Raw genomic sequence first — 22,457 nt, 5'->3', positions numbered from 1 at the left:
CAAGAAAAAGAGATTGTGGGCAGCGAAAGAAAATTTCACCAGCATCATAGTTTTGCAAAGAATCAGGTCTGTGCCACAGTCCCCAACCCAAAGACAACTTCAGCCTTTCTATAAAATAACAATTATCAATAGACATTCTAAAGATACAAATGTATTTCAAAAGATTTCAGAACTGAGATTCCAAAAAAAAATCACTCCTTGTAGAAGACCTGACCTTTCTAAAGATGGTCTCTGTTCTTTTTATAAGCTACCAACAACTTTGGTGGATGAGTCAAATGAACAGGGCCCAAAGATCATTGTTGGGGAGGGATTCCTCTTGGTTTCTGCCTTACTCCTGCAGTCCTTGTTATGAATGCCAGACATCAGTTGATTAGAAAGCGAAATGATACCAGTTTTTTTTAATCTCTGAGAAGCTTGAGGTTTATAAACCTAATATTAAGGATGCCTCTCTCCCTTCCTATGGTCACTGGAGCCCGGTGCCATAGCCCTGCTCAGTGTAACAAACAGAATGGGCTAGGAGGTGTCTTTTAGCTTCAACACAAAAGTCAGAATACACAGAAGAGTATCATAGGTTATAACCCCATAGCGTTACCTGCCTTTTACTTGAGATCTGACAGCAGAATCACATTATCCCAGCTGTCAAGGTAAATCTGCTATTGTTTAAAAGAGGAAATAGAGAAAATCTAAGAGCAAAAATCAGGAGGAAAGTAATTGTATTTATTTCTTTATTTTGCCCTTTTCTTTCTTCACAGGATTTTGCTTTTTCTCTGCTCTCTTTCCCAATTTTTCCTGGGTAATTGAACTTCTAGAGTTTCTGGATCTATAAATTTTGAGTTAATCACAAGGATCTGATGAGAAATATATTTATCTCAAAGCCCCTCCTAACAAATATAACATATCAGAAATCTCCCAGAGTAAAAAACAAAAAGTATTATAGGCTTCTTCATTCATTAGGAAATCAACACCAATTATTAAAGAAGTTTGGAACTAATAGGATTAGAACTCTCTCAAATGACTTCATTCACATTCCCATTGGCCTCACCCACCCTAAAGATTCCTGGAGATAGAGTTTCCATTACCTAATGGATCTTTTAGGAGGTTATGCCTGGGGTTTTTCTCGTAATACCTTATTTCATAATTTCACACAGGATATTTTATGCTGAATTTCATCCATCCTTAACAAGGACACACTTCCTATACTATCACTTAATATTCATTGGTAAATGATCAAATTAATGAATTTTTAATGCATATGGCTTTTCAGAATATTTTATAGTATGCAGACAGAGCAACTGACAAAAGCAGACAAACCTAAGCTTAGTGCCCTCTTGAACAGATTGGCAATTTTTCCTACAGGGTCCAGAGAGTGAATATCATGGGACTTGTGGACTGTAAGAACTGTCTAAACTACCCAATTATTCTATTGAAACACAAAAGTAGCCATAAACAAATTGGCTTGGCTGTATGCCAATAAACTTTATTTATAGGCTCTGAGATTTGCAATTCATATATTTTCGAGTGACAAAATATATTTATTTTGATTTTTTTCAAGTATTTAAAATTGTAACACATTCTTAGCTTGTGGACTATACAAACCAAGTAGCAGTCCATAAATGGCCTGCAGGCCACAGTTTGCCAACTACTCTAGTTATTTCAAAATATATATTGTTCAACCTTTGTAGACTGAGGCACCATGAAAACAAGGGCTCTCCTTGAGGTTTTCTTTATATTCCCTGGTGCCTGGAAAAAAATAGGATACCTAGTAGGTACTCAATAAATGCTTTTTTGGTAATTGATAAGAAGTTGGGGGAAATATCTAATCTTTAGTTTCCAAATGTTTTAAGAAATACTTGTGTGGATGTGTGTCCATTGCCAAGTGTTAAGTGTTTGGAAATCAATAAATTTCTATAGCAATGGGCAGAGGAATTATCTAACTGAAAGGAAATATGCCTAGATGATGGATATCATATTTATAGTTAATATTGTCCCTGGGTTGGATCCTCAGCACATATCTCTATATATATCGTCTATCTATCATCTGTATGTATTTATACATATATATTACTTTAATACAGTGCTTTAAGCTTTCTAAGGCACACTTGCATATGTCTTATTTGATCCTCACAATAACTCTGTGAAAGTAGATACTATTATCTGCAATTACAGATGAGGAAATTGGCTTCTCAGCATTGAGACTTGCCTGGTAAGTCTGTTCATTTGTTCATTCCTTCTTTCTACAAGAACTTGGGAGTCTACTACAGGCAAGGAATTAGCTCAGGGCAAACCCAGGTCTACTGATTCCTAAGGTGGTTTATAGAAGAGGGAAGTATGGCTTGGGAAGTTAAAAGTAAGCTCCTGATAAATGAGACACAAAGTTAGAAGACATATGTTATGACTGAGTTATGAGACCAGTGACAGATCCACTGGGGACAGACCTATTGATTTTCCCATATCCCAAGTGATAAAGACATATCTCCCTTCTGCCCAGGCTCAGAAATGAGTCCCTGATTGGTTTAGTGCCAGTTATTTCTGAGCTCAGCAAACTACCACTCTTATTACTTTAGTGTTGCTTCTGTCCTCCTAAAGAAAAATGTTCCCCACTCCCCAAATGGAAGATACAGGCAAGCAGAATGATCTGTGAACTCAAGGGTTCAACTTACATCCTGTGAGATCCCCCCAAAATGGTGACAAGCAGTTCACTGAGTTTCAGGACTACCACAGCCACAGGTGTTCTCAAAATTGTCCAGAGTACAACCTGCACAGCTGAAAGCAATATCCCTGCAAAGGTCACTTTTGAGGTGGAAAAAGCTGACTTTTCTGCAGAAAACATAAGCAGAAGAAAAACCTGGACAGTCATTCAAGGTTGGCTGAATGTCTAGAGGAATCTGTTCATCAAAATCTCAAAGTTGGGCCAGGTGTGGTGGGGTACACCTGTAATCCCAGCAGCTCAGGAGGCTGAGGCAGAGGGATCACAAGTTCAAAGACAGCCTCAGCAACTTAGAGAGGCTCTAAAGCAACTCAATGAGACCCTGTCTCTAAATTTAAAAAAAAATTAAATTTAAAAAAGCATACAAAAAGGGCTGGGGATGTGGCTCAGTGGCTAAGTGCCCCTAGGTTCAATCCCTTGTACAAAAAAAAAATCAAAGCCCTGTTCAGACTCTGTTTCCACAACTTTTGCAGGTACCTTCCTGACACCTGCTGCACTTCTCCAAAAGATGGTATATTTTAGTGCTTAAGAACTGAGCTCTATGGTCTGGGGCTGCAGCTCAATGGTACAGCTATAGCCTAGCATGTGTGAAGCACTGGGTTCAATCCTCATCACCACATAAGAATAAATAAAATAAAGGTATTATGTCCACCCACAACTAAAAAGAAAAAAAATTAACTGGGCTGTAGGTGGGCACAATGGTGCACACCTGATTGCAAGTTCAAAGCCAGCCTCAACAACTTAACAAGGCCTTAAGCAACTCAGTGAGACCTTGTCTCTAATAAATATTAAATATTTAAATATAAATATTCAAAGGGTCTGGGGTGTGGCTCAGTGGCTAAACACCCCTGAGTTCAATCCCGATACCAAAAAAACCGGGCTCTAGAGTCAGCCCAATCCAGATTTGAATTGTGGCCTACCAGTTTATACCTGTGTGTTCTAGTTGTACATTCTTACTATTAAAAGTAAATAATTTTAATGGATTCATTTATAATTGCTTATTCTTAGGTTTCCTTGCTAGTAGGAAAGCTCAATGAGGTATACACTTTGTCTTTCACTATTGTAATCCTAGAGCCCAGTCCTAGAGTTTAGCACAAAGAAAGTGTACAATCAATTTTGTAGAAAGAATTAGTTGAAGATCTAAAGGCAGATACGTAAGTGAAAGGAACATCAATAATATTACCTAGTACTTTTCAAGCATATCATCCTAATTTTCATAACTGCTCATGAGACAGATTGTATTACTATTTCCATTTAATGAGTAGAGAAATAGGCTCACTGCTGAATATATCTAGACCAGCAGGAAGCATCCTTGAATTAGTGTTTCTGGAAGTGTGGCTGACAACCACCTGCATCCAAATAATCCAAAGAAGTTTGTTACACTATGTAGGTTCTTGGGCCTCTCACCCCTAGAACACCCATTCTCAGAGATCTGCATTGAGATCCAGAAATCCACATTTCAGCATGCATTTGGGTATGTCTGATACCACTGAAATTTGAGAATCCTGGATATAAACAAATCCTGATTAGTTCATTTGGTTTCAAAGATCATGCTCAACCTTTCTATTCTTGCTGATTTTGCATACTGTTGCCTCTTTTGGGAAAGTTCTTTCCCTCCATCTCTGCCTAGATATGCCTTTCCAACCTCTCAAGACCTAGCTAAAATATAATCTATTCTGTAATGCTTTCTGGTCCCTATCTGCCAACAACTGAGAGTGCCCGTGAAGCCTTGAGACAGGATATTGGATGGTGGAGCCTAAGGTTGGGAGAGCTGGAATGGAACTAGAGGGTGGGGCCTAAGGTTTGCCCTGAGATTTGGCACCTGAGTATATGCACTGGAGCTGAGACTGTTACAAGGGCTGAGAGCTGGGTAAATGGTAATCAGGTTCATCACACCCAGTCCTCAAATGGGCAGAGCAGCAATTCCAACCATATAGCAAATAAAATCATGGAGGGAGATCAATAGTCATATCATGTCTGAGGATGGGCTGAGGGAAAAAGACATAATGGCCACCTACTAAACCATTTCACATGTTCAGTATGGAGGAGAACCAGCTTGTAACACCCACTAAAAGGGCTCTTGTAGTTTGGGAAGGGTTAAATGGGCTCATGGGAAATATCACTACTAACGTGCAAAGGAGTGTTGGGGGTAAAAGATGAGCCATGAATTAGAGTTGGAAAGAGAGCTCTCTTTGGAGCCCTAATATTTTTCAACTATGGGGGCTGGAGATGTGGTTCAGTGGTACTTATGCTTGCCTAGAATGGACAAGGCCCTGGGTTGGGTCCCCAGTACCACCAAAATTATTTTTTTTCCAGCCATGTTTGTGGATTTCAATTGAGGTCATTGCCAGTTCTCTACAATAGTATCAAAGTAATTCCCAGAAAGCCCCAGAATGATTAGAATGGCAATTTCTAATCACCTAGAAATAGGGAGGAGAGTAGGATTGCTATTTTGTGACAGGGATTTGACTTCTCCCTGAACATGCATGTGATAAGTTAGAGACGAGGGCAATAATGGGTATGGGAGTACACTAAGAGGTTGAACATCATATTTTGGAAATTCTTGTGTATTTTTTAAATAAATGGAAACAAAAATGGAGTTAGAATTATAATATCTTTAAAATACTTATATATTTTTAAAATTGTATTTTTAGAGCTGAGGCAAAACTGTGTTGCAATGCAGAACTTCTGGTGAACCCCAGAAATATGGTTTTTTTTTTTAACGGTTGCCCTATATGATTCTGATACACACTAATATTTGAGAAGCACACCCTGAATTCTGCCAGGAGAAGAAAGCATTCCAAGTGATGTAGACTTCCCTTGAGATGTCAGGAAATATGAATTTTCTTGCTTCTCTTTGGAGTATGCATGTCACAGTAATTTTTCTTGCTTTCCTATCAAAGGGAAATAGAGTTGGTTTTATATGAAAATGAAATACACAATTGCTAATTGATGTGAAGGATGCCAAAATGCCCCCCTGCCCAAAATATCCCTCCAATCAGCCTTCCCTGGGGCTGAAAATTCCTAGGAGTAGCCTTTTTCCTTAAGGGTTATTATTAGCTCTGCTCTTGCTGAGTTTGAGCCTGACACTCTCCCTTTGCATTATGTTATAAAGTTTTCCAATTTGCTAAGCAAGATGCTTGCTGGCAGGAGATCTGAGAGAGTGCACAAGACTGTCAAAAGCTGGTAAGAAATTGGCCTTGTAGTTTGATTGCAAGGAAAATAACCTTGAGCTTGGATTTGTTGAGAATTGTGAAATTGAACAGACATGTCCATTTGACCTAGCTATGGCCATGTGCTCAGAATCTGAGCAACTCAACAGCATTTGAGGGTGTACTGTACAATCAAAGTACATTACACTGGCACTGTGAAAGAAGCTAAAACAAATCCTGGCCTTCTCTACAGGAGCTGACAGTCACAAAGGCAATACAGAGCACACAGACAATTTGAACACATTGCAAGGGTATACGCTTTTAAAGTGTATATTATGGTACCACAAAAGTCCTAAAAGTTTTGGAAAGTTGGGAAGAAGCAGAACCACTATATCTGTGTTCGTATGGGTTACATCTTACACAAAAGCACCCTGTAAGGATGCTGATCTAGGAAAATGTTCCAATGTCATACTTAGGTAGAGAGGTTAGGACAGAGAGTAGGAGAGAGCATCACCACCAGACACTGAAAGTAAGCAATGGAAGAAGATACGATGTCTGATTGGTCTATCACAAAAGGGGAAAGGCTATTCCAATGCAGATGAATAAAAACCTCCTGGGTATCAGATACTTAGGGAAGTTTTAAATAAATATAATTACAAAAGTCACACCATAATCTTGCAATTCAATTTAGAACAAGGGTTGGAAATAAAACAGATTTCTATATACCAGGTGATCTTGCTGCCCATATTGTTCACTGGTGTAATCCCAACATCTAGCATTCAGCAAGCAATCAACACATAATTGTTGAGTGAATAAATGTATAAACGAATACCTGCCTTATTCTTCAATAGTTCGTCCTGTTCAACCAAACCTGTCAGGTGGCCTATTATTTATGCTCTTTCAGACTCAGGTGCTACCTTTGTACTCTCATTGTGTACATCATGGTATTCCCACCATCATCACTGGATAGTCATCTCTATGTACTCAACACCTAACAGAATGCCTGGCACGTACATAGTAGGTTGCTCAAGACAGAAATCAAACACTGAATGGGTGGGTGACTAACTGATGCATCATAAATTAATGGAAGAATGCTGTTGAGACGATTTCATAGTAATTCCCAATCTGAGATCACCCTAGCATCAGGAGAATGGAGTAGTAGCATGCCACAATCTGGCTGGGCACAAATCACGAGCCACTGCTGCAGGAAAAAACTTTATTTCTGAACTCCACCAGCACACTCCACACACTCTCCCGGGAAAAATGCCGAACGCCACGTCACGCCACGCCACGCCACGCGGCTCCTCCCGGGACACACTACTCCAACAGGAAATCCCTCCTCCGGAATTCCCTCCTACCGCACTTCCCCAACCAATGGAGTCCCACGAGAGCTCCAAAGTAGCAGGCCGAGGCAGACAGCAGGGGTCTAATCTCCAATTGAATGCACATCTTAACATAATCATTATCATCTCAATGGCTTCCTGGCCTCACCTTTCAACCAAAAATGCCATGTGTCATTCCTACTTGGCTATGGCTCTTAGCAGTAGCAATTGAGCTGTTTTTTTAAAGCTCAGTTAAAATTATAAGGGAGCCAGGCATGGTTGTACATGCCTGTAATCCCAGTGGCTTGGGAGGCTGAGGCAGGAGGACCTCAAATTCAAAGCCAGCCTCAGCAAAAGCGAGGCACTAAGCAACTCAGTGAGACTCTGTCTCCAAATAAAATACAAAAGAGGGCTGGAGATGTGGCTCAGTAGTCAAGTGATCCTAAGTTCAATTCCTGGTACTCAATAAACAAAAAAAGTTAAATCCATGTTCCTACAGACATTTAGAAAATCATTTTTAAAAGGAGAGAGCTGCTTATTTTTTTTAATTTGCAGTAGTGGAGATTGAACCCAGGAATGTTATGTAAGGGTCAGGCGAAACGTCGGAGAAAGAGACCACGAGACTAGCTTCATGCAATGGCAAGGGGGATTTATTGGATCCATTCCAGCTCGCTGGGACTCCGTGCTCACTCAAGAAGGGAGAGCAGCCCAGAGCCCAGAGCAGAGGTCAAGCAGAGCTTAAGTACACTTTTTGGAGAGGGTGGGGGGCTTTGCATACATCAGAACAAATCATCATGAGGCGCGGGAAAATTGAACAACAACTCTGATACATGATTAGTCCATTCATTGGCGGGAACAGGCTGGGCAGGGGTGATTGGTCACTTCTAAACTGGGTACACATTCAAACTGATTGGTTCGGGCCCTGTGACGAACTGCACAGGGCCCTAGGCTGAATGGCCAGTAGGGCGTTGTCTTAACTATCTCAGGAATCTGGGTGTAACAGAGGAACTTAATAGTACCTAATCTTTTACATTTCAATTCAAGGTTTCCAGCTTAGAAACTTTACCCTTTCAATATCCCCTCTCCTTTTATTTATTTATTTATTTTTTTTATTTTGAGACAGCAAAAAAGGAGAGGGGATGTAACTAAACTGCTGAGGCTGGCCTTGAACTTGTAATTCCTCTACCTTGGCCTCCTGAGTTGCTGGGGTGACAGATGGGCACCACCATGCCTGGCCCTGCTTATTGTTTAAAACACATACGAACAAGAAGCTAAACTCACACAGGAATTTTTTCAAATGGATCATTTCCAGATGCCAGAACGCCTAGCCATGTATGTTAGAAAATAGCTGAATATGCACAGGAGTCTTATCATCAGTCTCCCTTTCCAAACATGTCTAGAGGTAGAATTACATGTTTGAAAATGTACCTCAGTTCATTTGAAGAAATGCTTATTGAATACCTATTTCATTTCAAGAACTGTGCTGGAGAAACATAAATGTATTTCCAAGGATGGAAGATGGGCTATTATGGGGCATCAAAGGTCAAAACAAGAATTCAAGGTTTGTTCCTGGTACTATCGGCTCAGACATACAGGAGAAGGAACCTATAATTATATAGCTCTTTCTACATTCCAGGCAGGACCTTAAGAATTTGACATTGACTTCTACAACAATTCTGCTTAGTAGATATTTCCCACCATTTTTACAGTTGAGAAAACCATAACTCAGAAACTTTAATAATTGATCTGAGGTCACACAGATAATAAGTAGCAGGACAGTATTCCAAAACCTGGTTTATTAGATTCCAGAAACCCTTGCTCATTCCAAAATGATCACAATGGCATGCTGCCTCTCACTGTTTCATCCTGCTGTTATCTCCTATCCTCTGCATTCTAAATTGTCTAAACCAACCCAATTTCCCATAGCAGGATTTCAGGCCAGTGATAGTTATTTCAGACATAATTGTGTATGTGTGTACATATGTAATTTATAGATTGAAGCCATCTCAGTTCAAGGGCATTCAAACAGTTTGCTGGCATACTCTCTGATAAATTTGGAAAACATAATCTATGTATCTCCTTATATATTTGGGAGTTAACAGCTACATTTTTCATCATAAGTTTAAACAGTTGCAAAGGATGTAATTTTTGGAATATGGTAGACTGACATTTAAAATAGAACTATCCAATTATTCATTCAAATGTATCTAATAGAATCTGAATACCACAGTAATTTGTTCCTCAAAATCAAGCATATGTTTAAACAATAAAGGCTAAATTCTTCTTAAGAGTAGAAAGTTTCCATCATTCTATCTTCTTCTAAAATTCTTATTTCCATCATATATTAATTCCATTAGAGTTAATTCCACTAGAATTAATTCCACGGGCTTTAATTCTAATGTTATATAATTTTTACATTTAAGGTCTTTTTGTTATTTTTTATTACATTTTCATATTTCTTTATAATAAAAGTATGAATTGAAATTTAATTTTTATCTCTTATAGTCATGAGGTTATAAATGTTAAAACCATTCTTCTGAATTTAGTTACCATCCAATTATTAGTAGTACAAAGCTGCTCAAATGAACACAATTCCTTTATAAATCTTGATAATCACTAGATTAAAAATTATGTTTTGGGCTGGGGATGTGGCTCAAGCGGTAGCACGCTCACCTGGCATGCGTGGGGTGCTGGGTTTGATCCTCAGCACCACATAAAAATAAAGATGTTGTGTCTACCGAAAACTAAAAAATAAATATTAAAAAATTCTCTCTCTCTCTCTCTCTCTCAAAAAAAAATTATGTTTTGATTTCAAATGTATTTTTTAAAGAAGCAAATAGGGCTTTTCTCCCAACTGGTTGTTGTATTCATGGATGAATATGGAGTAATATTCAGGAATAGGATTCAGCATCAATTTTATTCTTACTTTGTATTCTTTTAAACTAAGTGCTAAGAAACATTTCTCATATCAATAAATATATGTGAATGGATAGACTTTTATAATGCCAATGCCATTCAAATTTTGGAACCCAGAGTTACATGTTAAATAGTCATATGATGTTTTTCATGAAATAATATTTTAACAATCTATCATCTGCCAACTTGATTAGGTTCTCCTTAAATATTATTGAATGCAAAGAATTATAAACCACCTGAATTAGTAAAGAATTTGTTATCCAAGATTAGAGTCATGTAATTTCTCAATTTGTAGGAAATACTCTGAGGTAGGTGACCTCTGAGATAGACTCACATGATATCCACCTCCTGGTACTTGAGCCCTTATGCAGTGCTTTCCCCTTGAGTGTGGATTAGACCTAAGGACTCACTTCTAACAAAGAGACCACAGCAAAAGTATAGAGATGTATTTATTGTACAGCATGGTAACTACAATTAATAATAATGTACTGTATACTCGAAATTGTTAAGACAGTAGATCTTAAATGTTCTCATCACAAAAATGTAAGCAGGTGACACAATGAATGTCAGTTAGCTTAATTTAAATATATATATATATGTGTGTATATATATATATATATATCTTATTATATATATTTTCTTGTATTATATATATATGTGCATATATATATATCTTGTATATATGTATATAAACAGCATATTGTACATAAACAAATAGAAATTTTGTCAATAATACATTTAAAAAGCTGGGAGAAACAAAAGTGATGTCTTCCCAGATTATGTTGCAAAAAGACTGGCTTTTCTCTCCCTCTCTCACTTGGAGGGAAGACTACTACCACCACCATGTTATAAGCTTTTCTATGTAGAAGCCCACATGGCAAGAAACTTAGGAAGCCTGGTGGCCAATAGCCAGCAGGAGAATAACAACAACAAAAAAGATGAGATGTGACAAATAGGTGACAAATAGAAATCTTAATAATTTTTTTATGGTACTGGGATTGAACTCAGGGGCACTCAACCACTGAGCCACATCTGCAGCCCTATTTTGTATTTTATTTAGAAACAGGGTCTCACTGAGTTGCTTAGCACCTTGCTTTTGCTGAGGCTGGTTTTGAACTTGCTATCCTCCTGCCTCAGCTTCCCAAGCTGCTGAGATTATAGGTGTGCACCACCAGGCCCAGCTCTCATCATCTACATTAAATACAATTTTACCAAAACTTTAGAGCTGCAGATTTAGCAATTTATAGAAAATATCTGTCATGTAGCCTGACTAGTAAAACTAATCATCATTTTGAAACCAAATGACTATATCAGATTTATTTTCTATCTCAAAAGGATGACTTCATTTTTCAACTCATTAAATGTGTCAATACTTATCCCTATAATGACCATCTCACTTGTAAATTCAAACTCTAGGATTAATAGACATACAGAAAAGTAGAAAGAGCATGCAGGCTTGTTATAAGTTTGTCACCAAAATGAAATAAGGTAAAATAGAATGCAGTGCTATCGTTGCTTTTCTTTCACAGAATTAATTCTCCCTCAGGAGGAATGTTGGGAAATGGAGAAGTGAGGTCATTAAAAGAAAATTGTTACCATTCTTGCCAGCCCACTATAAATTATTTCAATAATCCAATATCAGCCAAACCATCCTGTCTTTAATGCCAAGCTTCACTCTTAATAGAAACACATGTAAAGCACAGTAATAGTGAAACCTACCTTGGATATGTGATATGTCAATTAAAAGTGTCTTCTTAATATCTTAGTGGTATGGACCTTTCTGACTGCCTTGTATAGCCTTTGGATTTCTTACTTAGAAAGATATTTTTAAATATATCAAGGGCTGGGGATGTGGCTCAAGCGGTAGCGCGCTCGCCTGGCATGCGTGCGGCCCGGGTTCGATCCTCAGCACCACATACCAACAAAGATGTTGTGTCCGCCGACAACTAAAAAATAAATATTAAAAAAAATTCTCTCTCTCTCTCTCTCTCTCTCTCTCTCTCCTCTCTCACTCTCTCTTTAAAAAAAAATTAAAAAAAAATAAATATATCAAAACTATTATTTGCTTTTGCAGAAATTGACAAGCCAATCCTAAAATTCATATGGAAATATAAGGAACTCTGAATAGGAAAAAATAATTTTGAGGAAGATGAACAAATTTGGAACTTATATGTCTCAATTTAAAAACTTTATATAAAGCTATAATAATTAAAACAATGCAGGACTGGGATAAAGATACACATGCAAATCAATGTATTAAAACTAAAGGTTGAAAGGAAATTTCTTTTTTTATGTTGATTGACTTTTGGTCAATGGTGCCAAGAGAATTAAATGAGAAATACATTGTTTCAGCAAATTGTGCTGGGACAATTTGATATTCATGTGTAAAAACTAAAACTACTGCTAAAATTAAACTCTTAGGAGAAAATACAGGAGATGCTGGGAAAACTGGTTATCCACATGTAGAAGAATGAGACTAGATTCTTATCTCTCACCCTGAACAAAAGTCAGCTTGAAATAGATCAAAGACCTGGGAATTAGAATAGAAACTATGCAAGTCATTGAAGAAAACATAGGGTCAACACTCCAACATATAGGCACAGACAATGAATTTCTCAATAGGACCCCTAAAGCTCAGGAAATAATGCCAAGAATCCAAAAGGGGGGGGGGAATGGCATCAAATTAAAAAGCTTCTGCACTGCAAAGGAAAACATTAGGAATGTGAAGAGAGAACCTACAAGAATGGAGGAAAATCTTTACTAGCTACCTTTCCGAAAGAGATTAATATCCAGAATATAGCTGGGTGAGGTGGTGCACACCTGTAATCCCAGCAACTTGGGAGGCTGAGGCAGAAGGATGGCAAGTTTGAGGCCCACCTCAAACTTAGCACAGCACTAAGCAATTTAGTAAGACCCTGTCTCAAAGTAAAAATAAAAAGGGATGAGCATGTGGCTCAGTGTTTAGGTATCCCTGAGTTCAATCCCTGGTAACAAAAAATAAACAAATAAATAAAAATTTAAATACAGACACACATACACACACATATTCAGAATATATAAAGAACTCATAAAACTCACCATCAAAAAACCAACAACCCAATTAATAAATGGGCAAATTAACAAAACAGACATTTCTCAAAAGAATAAATAGAAATGGGCAACAAATATATGAAAAAATGTTTAACATCTTTAGCAATGAGAAAAATGAAAATCAAAACTACACAGAGATTTCATCTCACTCCAGTCAGAATGGCAGTCATCAAGAATGCAAACAATAAAAATGCTGGAAGGATATGGAGAAAAAGGAACACTTTTACACTGATGGTGGGATTGTAAATTAGTGCAATCACTGTAGAAGTCACTGTGGAGGTTCCTCAAAAGACTAAAAATGATGAGGGCTGGGGTTGTGGCTCAGTGGTAGAGCACTTGCCTAGCACGTGTGAGGCCCTGGGTTTGATCCTCAGCACCACATAGAAATAAGTAAATAAAATAAAGGTATTATGTCCAACTACAACTAAAAAATAAATACTTTTTTTAAAAAAGACTAGGAATGGGGCCTGGGGATATAGCTCCATTGGTAGAATGCTCGTCTTGCATGAACAAGGCCCTGGGTTCAATCCCCAGCACCCACCCCCCGAAGACTAGGAATGGAACTACCAAATGACCCAGCTACATCAGTTCTCAGTATTTATCAAAAAGAAATAAAGTCAGCATACTATAGCAATACATGCATACCCATGTCTAATAGCAGCACAATTTGCAGTAGCCAAGCTATAGAACCAGCAGAAGTGTCCATTGATGGATGAATAGATACAGAAATTGTGGTGTGTGTGTATATTTATATATATAATGGATTTCTATTCTGCCATAAAGAAAGTGAAATTATGCTATTTGCAGGAAAATGGAAGGAACTGGAGATTATTATGCTAAGCAAAATAAGCCAAACTCAGAAATATTGTGTGCATGTACAAATATGTAACAATGAATCCCACTATGATATACAATTATAATGTACCAATAAAAACATGGAAAAAAGGGAGGGAATACTTGAGGAGCAGAACTCTGACCCAGCACCTGAGAAGAGCACAGGGATTTAGATGAGCATTGTGTCTCTGCGCCAGCTGTCCTTGATCTACATTCATGCCTCAACTGGTGCCATTTTTCCCTGTTTGGAATTCATCAGTTACAATTCAGCATTTTCAAAGTGTTTAAATTAGCATCTTAAAATCCCCCCTCCTTTTTTTTTTTTTTTTGGTACTGGGAATTGAACTCAAGGGCACTTAACCACTTAGCCACATCCCCAGCCCTTCTAATATTTTATTCAGATGTAAGGTCTCAATGAGTTACTTAGGGCCTTACTAAATTGCTGAGACTGACTTTGAACTCAAGATCCTCCTGCCTCAGCCTCCCGAGTTGCTGGGATTACAGGATTTCTTGGTAACGACTTCACACTTAATTTGGATAAGTCAAAAAGATAGTCTATCAATGGTCTAGAACTGCAGCAAAGAATTTAGAAATGATTGTTTTGAAGACGAATTCTGGTTTCAGAAACAAATCAGTTCCAGGCAAATTTAAGAAACTATTTAGGATCCTTCAACAATTAATTCAAAATGGGAACTTATATTTTAAAATAATTTTAAACTGATACAAATAAATGAATACATGTTATTGGGCAAATTTGGAAAGTGTAGAAATGAATGAAAGAAAAAATAACAGTCATTTGCAAGTCACAACCAAGAGACAACATCCCCTAATATCCTACTGTTTTCTTCCTATATGTATATATGTATCTGTTTGCATATATGCACTATTTTAATAAAATTATATCATATCAAACATTTAAAGAGGAGAAATATAGGAGTAAATCTTCATGGACTTTTGTTAGGCAATGGTTTCTTAGAGCATGATAGCAAAAGCACAAGTGACAAAAGATAAAATGACAGAGCTACATCAAAATAAAATATATAGAATTATAAAATTTTACTAAAATATTTACCAAAATATTTTTAAAATACAAATTCATGATATGGTAATATATGTGCTTCTTTATTACCTTACTGGATGATAAAATCTAGCAGTGGGTCTAAATACCTAATTTCAATCTAAAAGACTTATTTTTACTTTGAAGCTAACTGTTCATTTGACCTAAAGCCATTTAGTCCCTCTTAATAATCCCAGTGGCTCAGGATGCTGAGGCAGGAAGATCAGGAGTTCAAAGCCAGCCTCAGCAAAAGTGGGGCACTAAGCAACTTAGTGAGACCCTGTTTCTAAATATAATACAAAATAGGGCTGGGGATGTGGCCAGTGGTCAAGTACCCCTGAGTTCAATCCCCGGTTCACCTGCCCTAAAAAAAAGAAAAGAAGTATCTCCAATTTGTCTATTAACAGTTGGATTAACCTAGATTCTTAACCATTTATATGAGTAATATTTGAGAATATTATGAAAATCCAGAAAAATTGCAAAACACCCAATATTTTATATACAATTTTAATAGATACATTGATTTCATTAACTTTATCCATGGAATCAGTTTTAAAAAGTCTTATTCTTCTGAATGTCACCCTTGAACTCAGTCTGCTAATTCTTTCTTTTTTTTATACCTTTATTTAATTTATTTATTTTTATGTAGTGCTGAGAATCAAACCCAGTGTCTTACACGTGCTACGCAAGCACTCTACCACTGAGCCACAACCCCAGCCTAGCTAATTCTTTAATATGACAGCTAAGCACTGCTGCCTTGGAGAACAAAATGAAAACTTTTATGGAAGATCTAAAAGTCCAAGGAGCAAATTCTAAGACTCTCTGGCAGACTGAATGTTAACTCAAAAACCACTCTAAGTCAACACTGGGCTACATTGCTTTCCTTTTTTAAGATCTCATTTGCTAGTAAAGAAATTTCTTTTTCTTCATACTGCAAGGTTTTAACTAAAAAGGTGATATTGTTTCCATATTCCAGAACCCATCTTTCTCTCCAGAATATCTGTAACAATTGTTGGGGGGTGGTGGTTGTCTCTGCAGATATATTTAATTTCTTTTGTCAGAACAACCAAAATATGATAACTAATTCAGGCTGCTTTCCTCCTTTATTTAACTAACAAGAAACAGTGGGTCCAATTTAGTATCTGATAAAGTATATTCTCTCTGCCTTCAAAAGATGATCTCTGATCTTTCTGGGCTGGGGATATAGCTCAGCTGGTAGAGTGCTTGCCTCGTATATACAAGGTCCTGGGTTCAATCCCCAGCACCACAAAAAAAGATGATCTCTGTTATTTTATACACAACTATTAGTTCCCTATTAGTGTTGTAACAAATTCCCATGAATGTGGTGGGTTTGAAACAATGCAAATTTATTACTTCATAGTTTTTGGTGTCAGATGTCTGAAATGGGTCTCAATGGACTAAAATCAGAGTATTGGTTGAACTTTCCAAAAGCTGTAGCAGAGAATCCATTTTCATGTCTTTTTCACTCTCTAGAGGCTGCCTACATTCCTTGGACTATGGTCCGTTTTCATCTTAAAGCCAGTAATGGCTATGTCTTTCGTACATTGTATTACTCTGGACACTGACTCTCTTGTCTCCCTCTTTCACTTCTGTTATTATATTAGGCCCATCTAGGTAATGTAGGATAATCTAGATAATGTAGGACTTAATTTTTACTACTACTACTACTACTACTACTACTACTACTACTTATATGCAGGTCAGAAACTTAGGTCTTTCTAGTAGTAGTAGTAGTAGTAGAAGAATGCTGGGTTTTGAAGCCAGGGGTGCTTTACCACTGAGCTATACCCCCAGTTCTTTTTCATTTTTTAAGACAGGGTCTCACTAAGTTGCTGAGGCTGACCTCAAACTTGTGATACTTCTGCCTCAGCCTCCTAAATCACTGGTATTGTAGGTGTGCACCACTGCTCCCATTTGTGGTAAGATATATCTTTGATTGTTAGATTACTAAATATCTGTAATTTGGATTTCCAAGGTATATGCAATTTTAATTATATAGCTACTGACAGATTGCCCTTTATAGAAGCAAGTAAAATGTGTAGGATAAGACGTGGTCGCATTTTGCAGTTTCCCATCTCAAAACCTTGACCTTCTGTCTTTCATAGGATCATGCTGATATTGAGTGGAAGTTTGCAAGGACAAAGCTCTGGATGAGTTACTTTGATGAAGGTGGCACCTTACCACCTCCTTTTAACATCATCCCCAGCCCCAAATCATTTCTCTATCTTGGTAACTGGTTCAACAATACCTTCTGCCCCAAAAGAGACCCTGATGGTAGACGAAGAAGACATAACTTGAGAAGCTTCACAGTAAGACTTTTAAAATCTATTTCTTTTTAAACAAAACTGTTTTCTCCCTTTCCTCCTGTGTGATACTCTACATCTTAAACATCATAAAATCACTTCAACTTACTTATCTTTTGGAGATTTGTCAGGCAAGTTATGCCATGTCATTCTCCAGTTCTAATATATAGAAATATATTCAGATGGGCGGGTGGATTAGGTGCTGGGAGACTGTTGATGTAACTTCTCTGTCCATTTTCAATTATAGGAACGCCATGCTGACAGCCTGATACAAAATCAACACTATCAGGTAATGCTTCTTCATGGGGACTAAACACAATAGTTCCTGGCCAGTTCTGTGGACTAAAAGCAAACTTCACTCCGGCTATGACTGGATTTGATGAGAGTAGGAGGCTTGGAAAAGGTGAAGTCACTCTTTAGAGTGGATTCCAAGCCCTTTAACAGCTGGATCAGCAAGGTCATAGTATAGAAAGCTATCCTTAATCAAAATGCATTCTGCTGTCATGTATAACAAATTAGAGCAAACATATTAATTAATTAATTAATTAAAAATAAAGCTATCCTTCAGATTAAGTAAAATAGGATATGTGGCTGTTCAGTCAGTCAACAAACATCTGAGACCTACTATACATCAGACATTAGGCTAGACACTAGAGATACCACTGTGGACATAAGCTTTCTACTCTTATCTAGTCAGAATTAAATACATTAAATAAATCATTATGTGAACAATAGGCACAGAGTAATGGGAATATATAATAAATAAGGAAGATAGTACAGGACAAAACTAACCTCAATAAAGTAAAAGCTTATATGCATGTCAGAAACTTAGGTCTTTCTAAATTCCAATACAATTTTAATGAAAGAAACATATAAACACTTCTATCTCAGCATCCAGATATGTGAGATATCCCTTGAGAGTAGTTATTGCCGATCACAAGAAAGAGAACCCTCTCTCGCCTTCCTAATTAACAGAAACCCCAAGTAGAAAAATGTTCTGCCAGGCTTAAAGCAAATTCAGTCTTATTCTAGAAAGTCAATTCCCTAACTTTGTTCCCTTTAAGCAAAACTAAGAGAAATAGAAAATACAGAATATGGTAGGTAACCTTTCTCTCACTAATCCTGCCTCCAGCCCTTATTATTTTCACAATAATGAGTCTTAGGCAAGATTCATTCATTTTATGTTTCATAGTCCTCACCAAAACAAGAATCAGTTGTTGGGCTTCTCAATGAGTTATTTAAGTTCTCAGAGTAGCAGAAGTAGTAAGTGTAGCATCGGCTATTTATTACTATAGGCCTTGAAATCAGCTTGAAGTAGAATTGAATTCTTATTTTGACATTCACTAGTCATGTGTTCTTGGAGGCATCAGTTAATGTCACTGAGCCTCAGTTTCCTCATGTAAAATGGGAATAATTATAAAAATTGTATTGTGAATGTTTAGTGGTGTGTATGGGGGGGGGTGTTGGTTGGCATAGTGTCTGATACATTGCAATAAGTGGCCTATCCTTGTCACCATCACTAATATAAGCCATACTATGTGTGTGCCATTCCCCTGGAGGCTAAAAAGAGGCCATCCCTGTAAAGAAGAATTGGCTGGCTCTAAGAAAAATATGTTGCCTGTGTAGCAGACTTAGTGACTCTCAACTTTATAGAGAGAGAGGGGAAAAAAAAGTACGTTACTAGGAGTATTAAAGTTTAATCCATCCTGAAGGGAAAAGATACCTACTGTAAGCACTCAAGAATTATTCTACTCTCATTATTGTATAAATATAAATACATGTTTACCTAACACTTGAGTAGAAATTCTTCCTTTTGAGGTAAATTTGACTTTACTGGCACAATCTGCTATCAAATTCAGATATTGAATAATTAATTTAGCCAATAGACTTAATTCATTTTTTTCTTGCAGAAAATGTCTGGGTCCTGTGAGGATTTTGTTTGTAAAGATGGTCTAAGAATGTTCTATTTTCTATGTAGGTTTCTTATTTTATTTCTGAGAGCCTGAGAAAGAAACTGAATGCCTCATTTTTTTTTTTTTAATTCCAGGAAGTTATCAGGAATTTAGTCAAAAGATATGTGGCTGCTATGATAAGAAATTCCAAAACAAATGAGGGGCTAACAGAAGAAAATTTTAAGGTAACCTAATCATGAAGTGGTTTAATTTCTCATTTCTTAAGTATCATTTAATCTCCAGTCTTTAAGATTCTGGTGGTGGAATTTCCCCTGCCTACAACACAGCAAAACCAGCTACAGTTCTTATTCTAAGAGAATAAGTATTGACAGATTTTAACAATGCCTCTCACACCAGTCAGTTTTATGAACAAAAGAAATCTGTTCTACGCATTCTTTTAATAATCTGGGTGTTTCTTGGTGTGGCAATTGCATTACTTCAAATGATGTGGCAAAATACCAGGAGACTTAAAAGGCCTTCTTTGCCAAATACATATAAAGGTCAAAAACTCTATTATGAAATCTAAAGCCTTAAGAAATTCTACCATTAAGCACAAAAATTTTCCTATCAGAACTAGCCTAAAACAGTGATCCTCTTTTGTCCCCCAGGGCACATGTTGCAGTCTGTAGATAATTTTCGTTGTCATACTGACATCTAGTGGATAGAGATAAGGTTGCTACTAAACATCCTACCATAAACAAGATAGCCTGCCACAACAAAGAATTATCCTGCCCAACATGTCAATAGAGCCAAAGTTGAGAAACCCTATCCTAAAACACATATACGTTATATACACATATATATGTTATATAATTTTTCCTAGGTCACACAGAAAGGCTATTATCATAATCCATAGACATAAGTCATCTGTTGAGGGCCCACTATGTGCCAAGCACTCTACTAAGTGCTGGGGTACACTGGTGAGCAAGATCTAACTCATACCTAGTTTCATGGAGTGACAAACAATAATAATGTAAAGTGATAAAAGATTGAGGGTTCTGACAGGGTAAACACAGGGCACTGTAGAAACAGAGAGGAGGGAGACTCAATTGGACTTTGGGAGTCAGGAGAGATTTTCCAGAGGAAATGATGTTTAAGCTGAGTGTTGCAGGAGGAACTAGATAAAGGGGAGCTGAGAAAAGTGTTCAAGACAGAATGGCATAGATAACGGCCCAGAGGCAGGAGAGAATATGTTCATATGGGTGAACAGTAGAAAGCTTGGGGAAGAAGAAATGAGACTGCAAAGATTGACAGGTACTAGGACTTGAAAAATCCTGTAGGCACGAAATGGCATTTCTACTTTTTCCTAAGGTCAGTGGTAAGTTACTCACACTTTTTAAGCAAAAGGATAACATGATCAGATTTAAGCTTTCAAAGATGGCTTTTAAAGAAACAACCTAACATCTAAGCAGCCAGTTAAGGAGAGGACTTGAATGAACAGGGACCCCTATCTCAAAACAGCAGTCCAATCACCTGACATTTCACTTCTCTGATTTCATTCCTTGGAATCATAATAGCCTTTTCTTCTCCAATGGTCCTTTTCTATGCAATAACCTTGAAAGCCAGTGCCCTAATCTAATACTTTGTCAGTTAACACTATTAGTCTGTTGATGTGCACCTGATGGGGAGGTTCTGAAATCAACTTCACTACACAATCTTTCAAACTAATTTGTTTTTCTTGGGCTTGAATAATATAATTTTTTTTTCTGATATTATGTGTACTTTGTGGTTTGCTACTAGGCAAGACCTAGAACATTCCAAAGGGTATTCAATGTGCCCATTTTGAACTAAAGTTCAAGCTTTTTGACATACATGTCTCCCCTCTTTCCCTAGGAATTAAAGCAGGACATCTCCAGCTTCAGATATGAAGTGCTTGACCTCTTAGGAAACAGAAAACACCCAAGGAGAAGCTTTTCCACAAGCAGCACTGAATTCTCTCAGAGGGATGACACCAATGATGGCTGTGGTGGGGCTCGGGCCAAATCCAAGAGTGTCTCATTCAATTTAGGCTGCAAGAAAAAGGCCTGCCATGGGCCACCTCTCATCAGAACGATGCCAAGAGCCAGTGGTTCCCAGGGGAAGTCAAAAGCTGAGTCATCAAGCAAACGCTCCTTCATGGGTCCTTCTCTCAAGAAACTGGGTCTTCTTTTCTCAAAGTTTAATGGTCATATGTCTGAACCCAGTTCAGAGCCAATGTACACAATTTCTGATGGAATCGTCCAGCAGCATTATATGTGGCAGGACATCAGATATTCTCAGATGGAGAAAGGGAAAGCAGAAGCCTGTTCTCAAAGTGAAATTAACCTCAGTGAGGTAGAATTAGGTGAAGTCCAGGGTGCTGCTCAGAGCAGTGAATGCCCTCTAGCCTGTTCCAGCTCTCTTCACTGTGCATCCAGCATCTGCTCCTCAAATTCTAAACTTTTAGACTCCTCCGAGGATGTATTTGAAACTTGGGGAGAGGCCTGTGACTTGCTCATGCACAAATGGGGTGATGGACAGGAAGAACAAGTTACAACTCGGCTCTAAGTCCCTATCACCTGTTCTGGAACTGAAAACGAAAATTTGTAATTTCCTTATTCTCAGAGGTGACATAGAATATGACTCCCTCACTGCCCCCCTAGAAAGGAGAGTGAAACTCCTATTATTCTCACTTTTCATAGCCACATTCCCCATTTTTGTTCTTGTTTTATTATTACTATTATTTGCCTTTTTATACCTATTAACACTAAGTCCATCTCACAACCAACTGAAGGGGTGTTGCCCCTAATCAGCAGAGGTGCAGTCGGGTGCTTAACCCTTTTGCTTTGCTTTCGTTTTCTTACCCTTGCTTCCTTGAAGCTACAGGTGCCACTTTGCTACTGTTGCTGCCGCACAGATTCCTGACCTTCCTCAGGATCTCATGCCATCTCCCCACAGGGCTGAGGGATGTGGTCAGCAGTCCCCACCAGCTATCAGATAAGGCAAACCAACCTGCCTATCTTTGTTACCCTTCAGTGCTACACGCTGCCCATGCTGGTTCAATGAACAGCATCAAAGGGAGGCTGAACAGACTCCAAAGAATTGTCAGCTTGTGGTTTCTAGGTATAACTGGCCTTTTTGTTTT

At 37.7% G+C, this 22,457-nt stretch overlaps 1 protein-coding gene across 1 annotated transcript in view; it reads left to right on the top strand.

The window, feature by feature from the left end:
- TRPC5 (transient receptor potential cation channel subfamily C member 5) overlaps positions 1–21,880 on the top strand; it is a gene marked incomplete at both ends in the record, with an annotated part of 142,310 nt that extends 120,430 nt beyond the window's left edge. The window contains 4 exons of the mRNA XM_081277486.1: positions 17,205–17,408; positions 17,650–17,691; positions 19,450–19,539; positions 21,188–21,880. Of these exons, the coding sequence (XP_081133612.1) occupies positions 17,205–17,408; positions 17,650–17,691; positions 19,450–19,539; positions 21,188–21,880 (1,029 nt within the window). The remainder of the gene's footprint in view (positions 1–17,204; positions 17,409–17,649; positions 17,692–19,449; positions 19,540–21,187) is intronic.
- Positions 21,881–22,457: the final 577 nt, after the last annotated feature.

This window comes from Spermophilus citellus (assembly GCF_964194105.1).
Source record: "Spermophilus citellus genome assembly, chromosome: X".
Lineage (NCBI taxonomy): Eukaryota > Metazoa > Chordata > Mammalia > Rodentia > Sciuridae > Spermophilus > Spermophilus citellus.
Note: the sequence above shows the minus strand (reverse complement) of the source record. Positions and strands in the feature narration are given on the sequence as shown.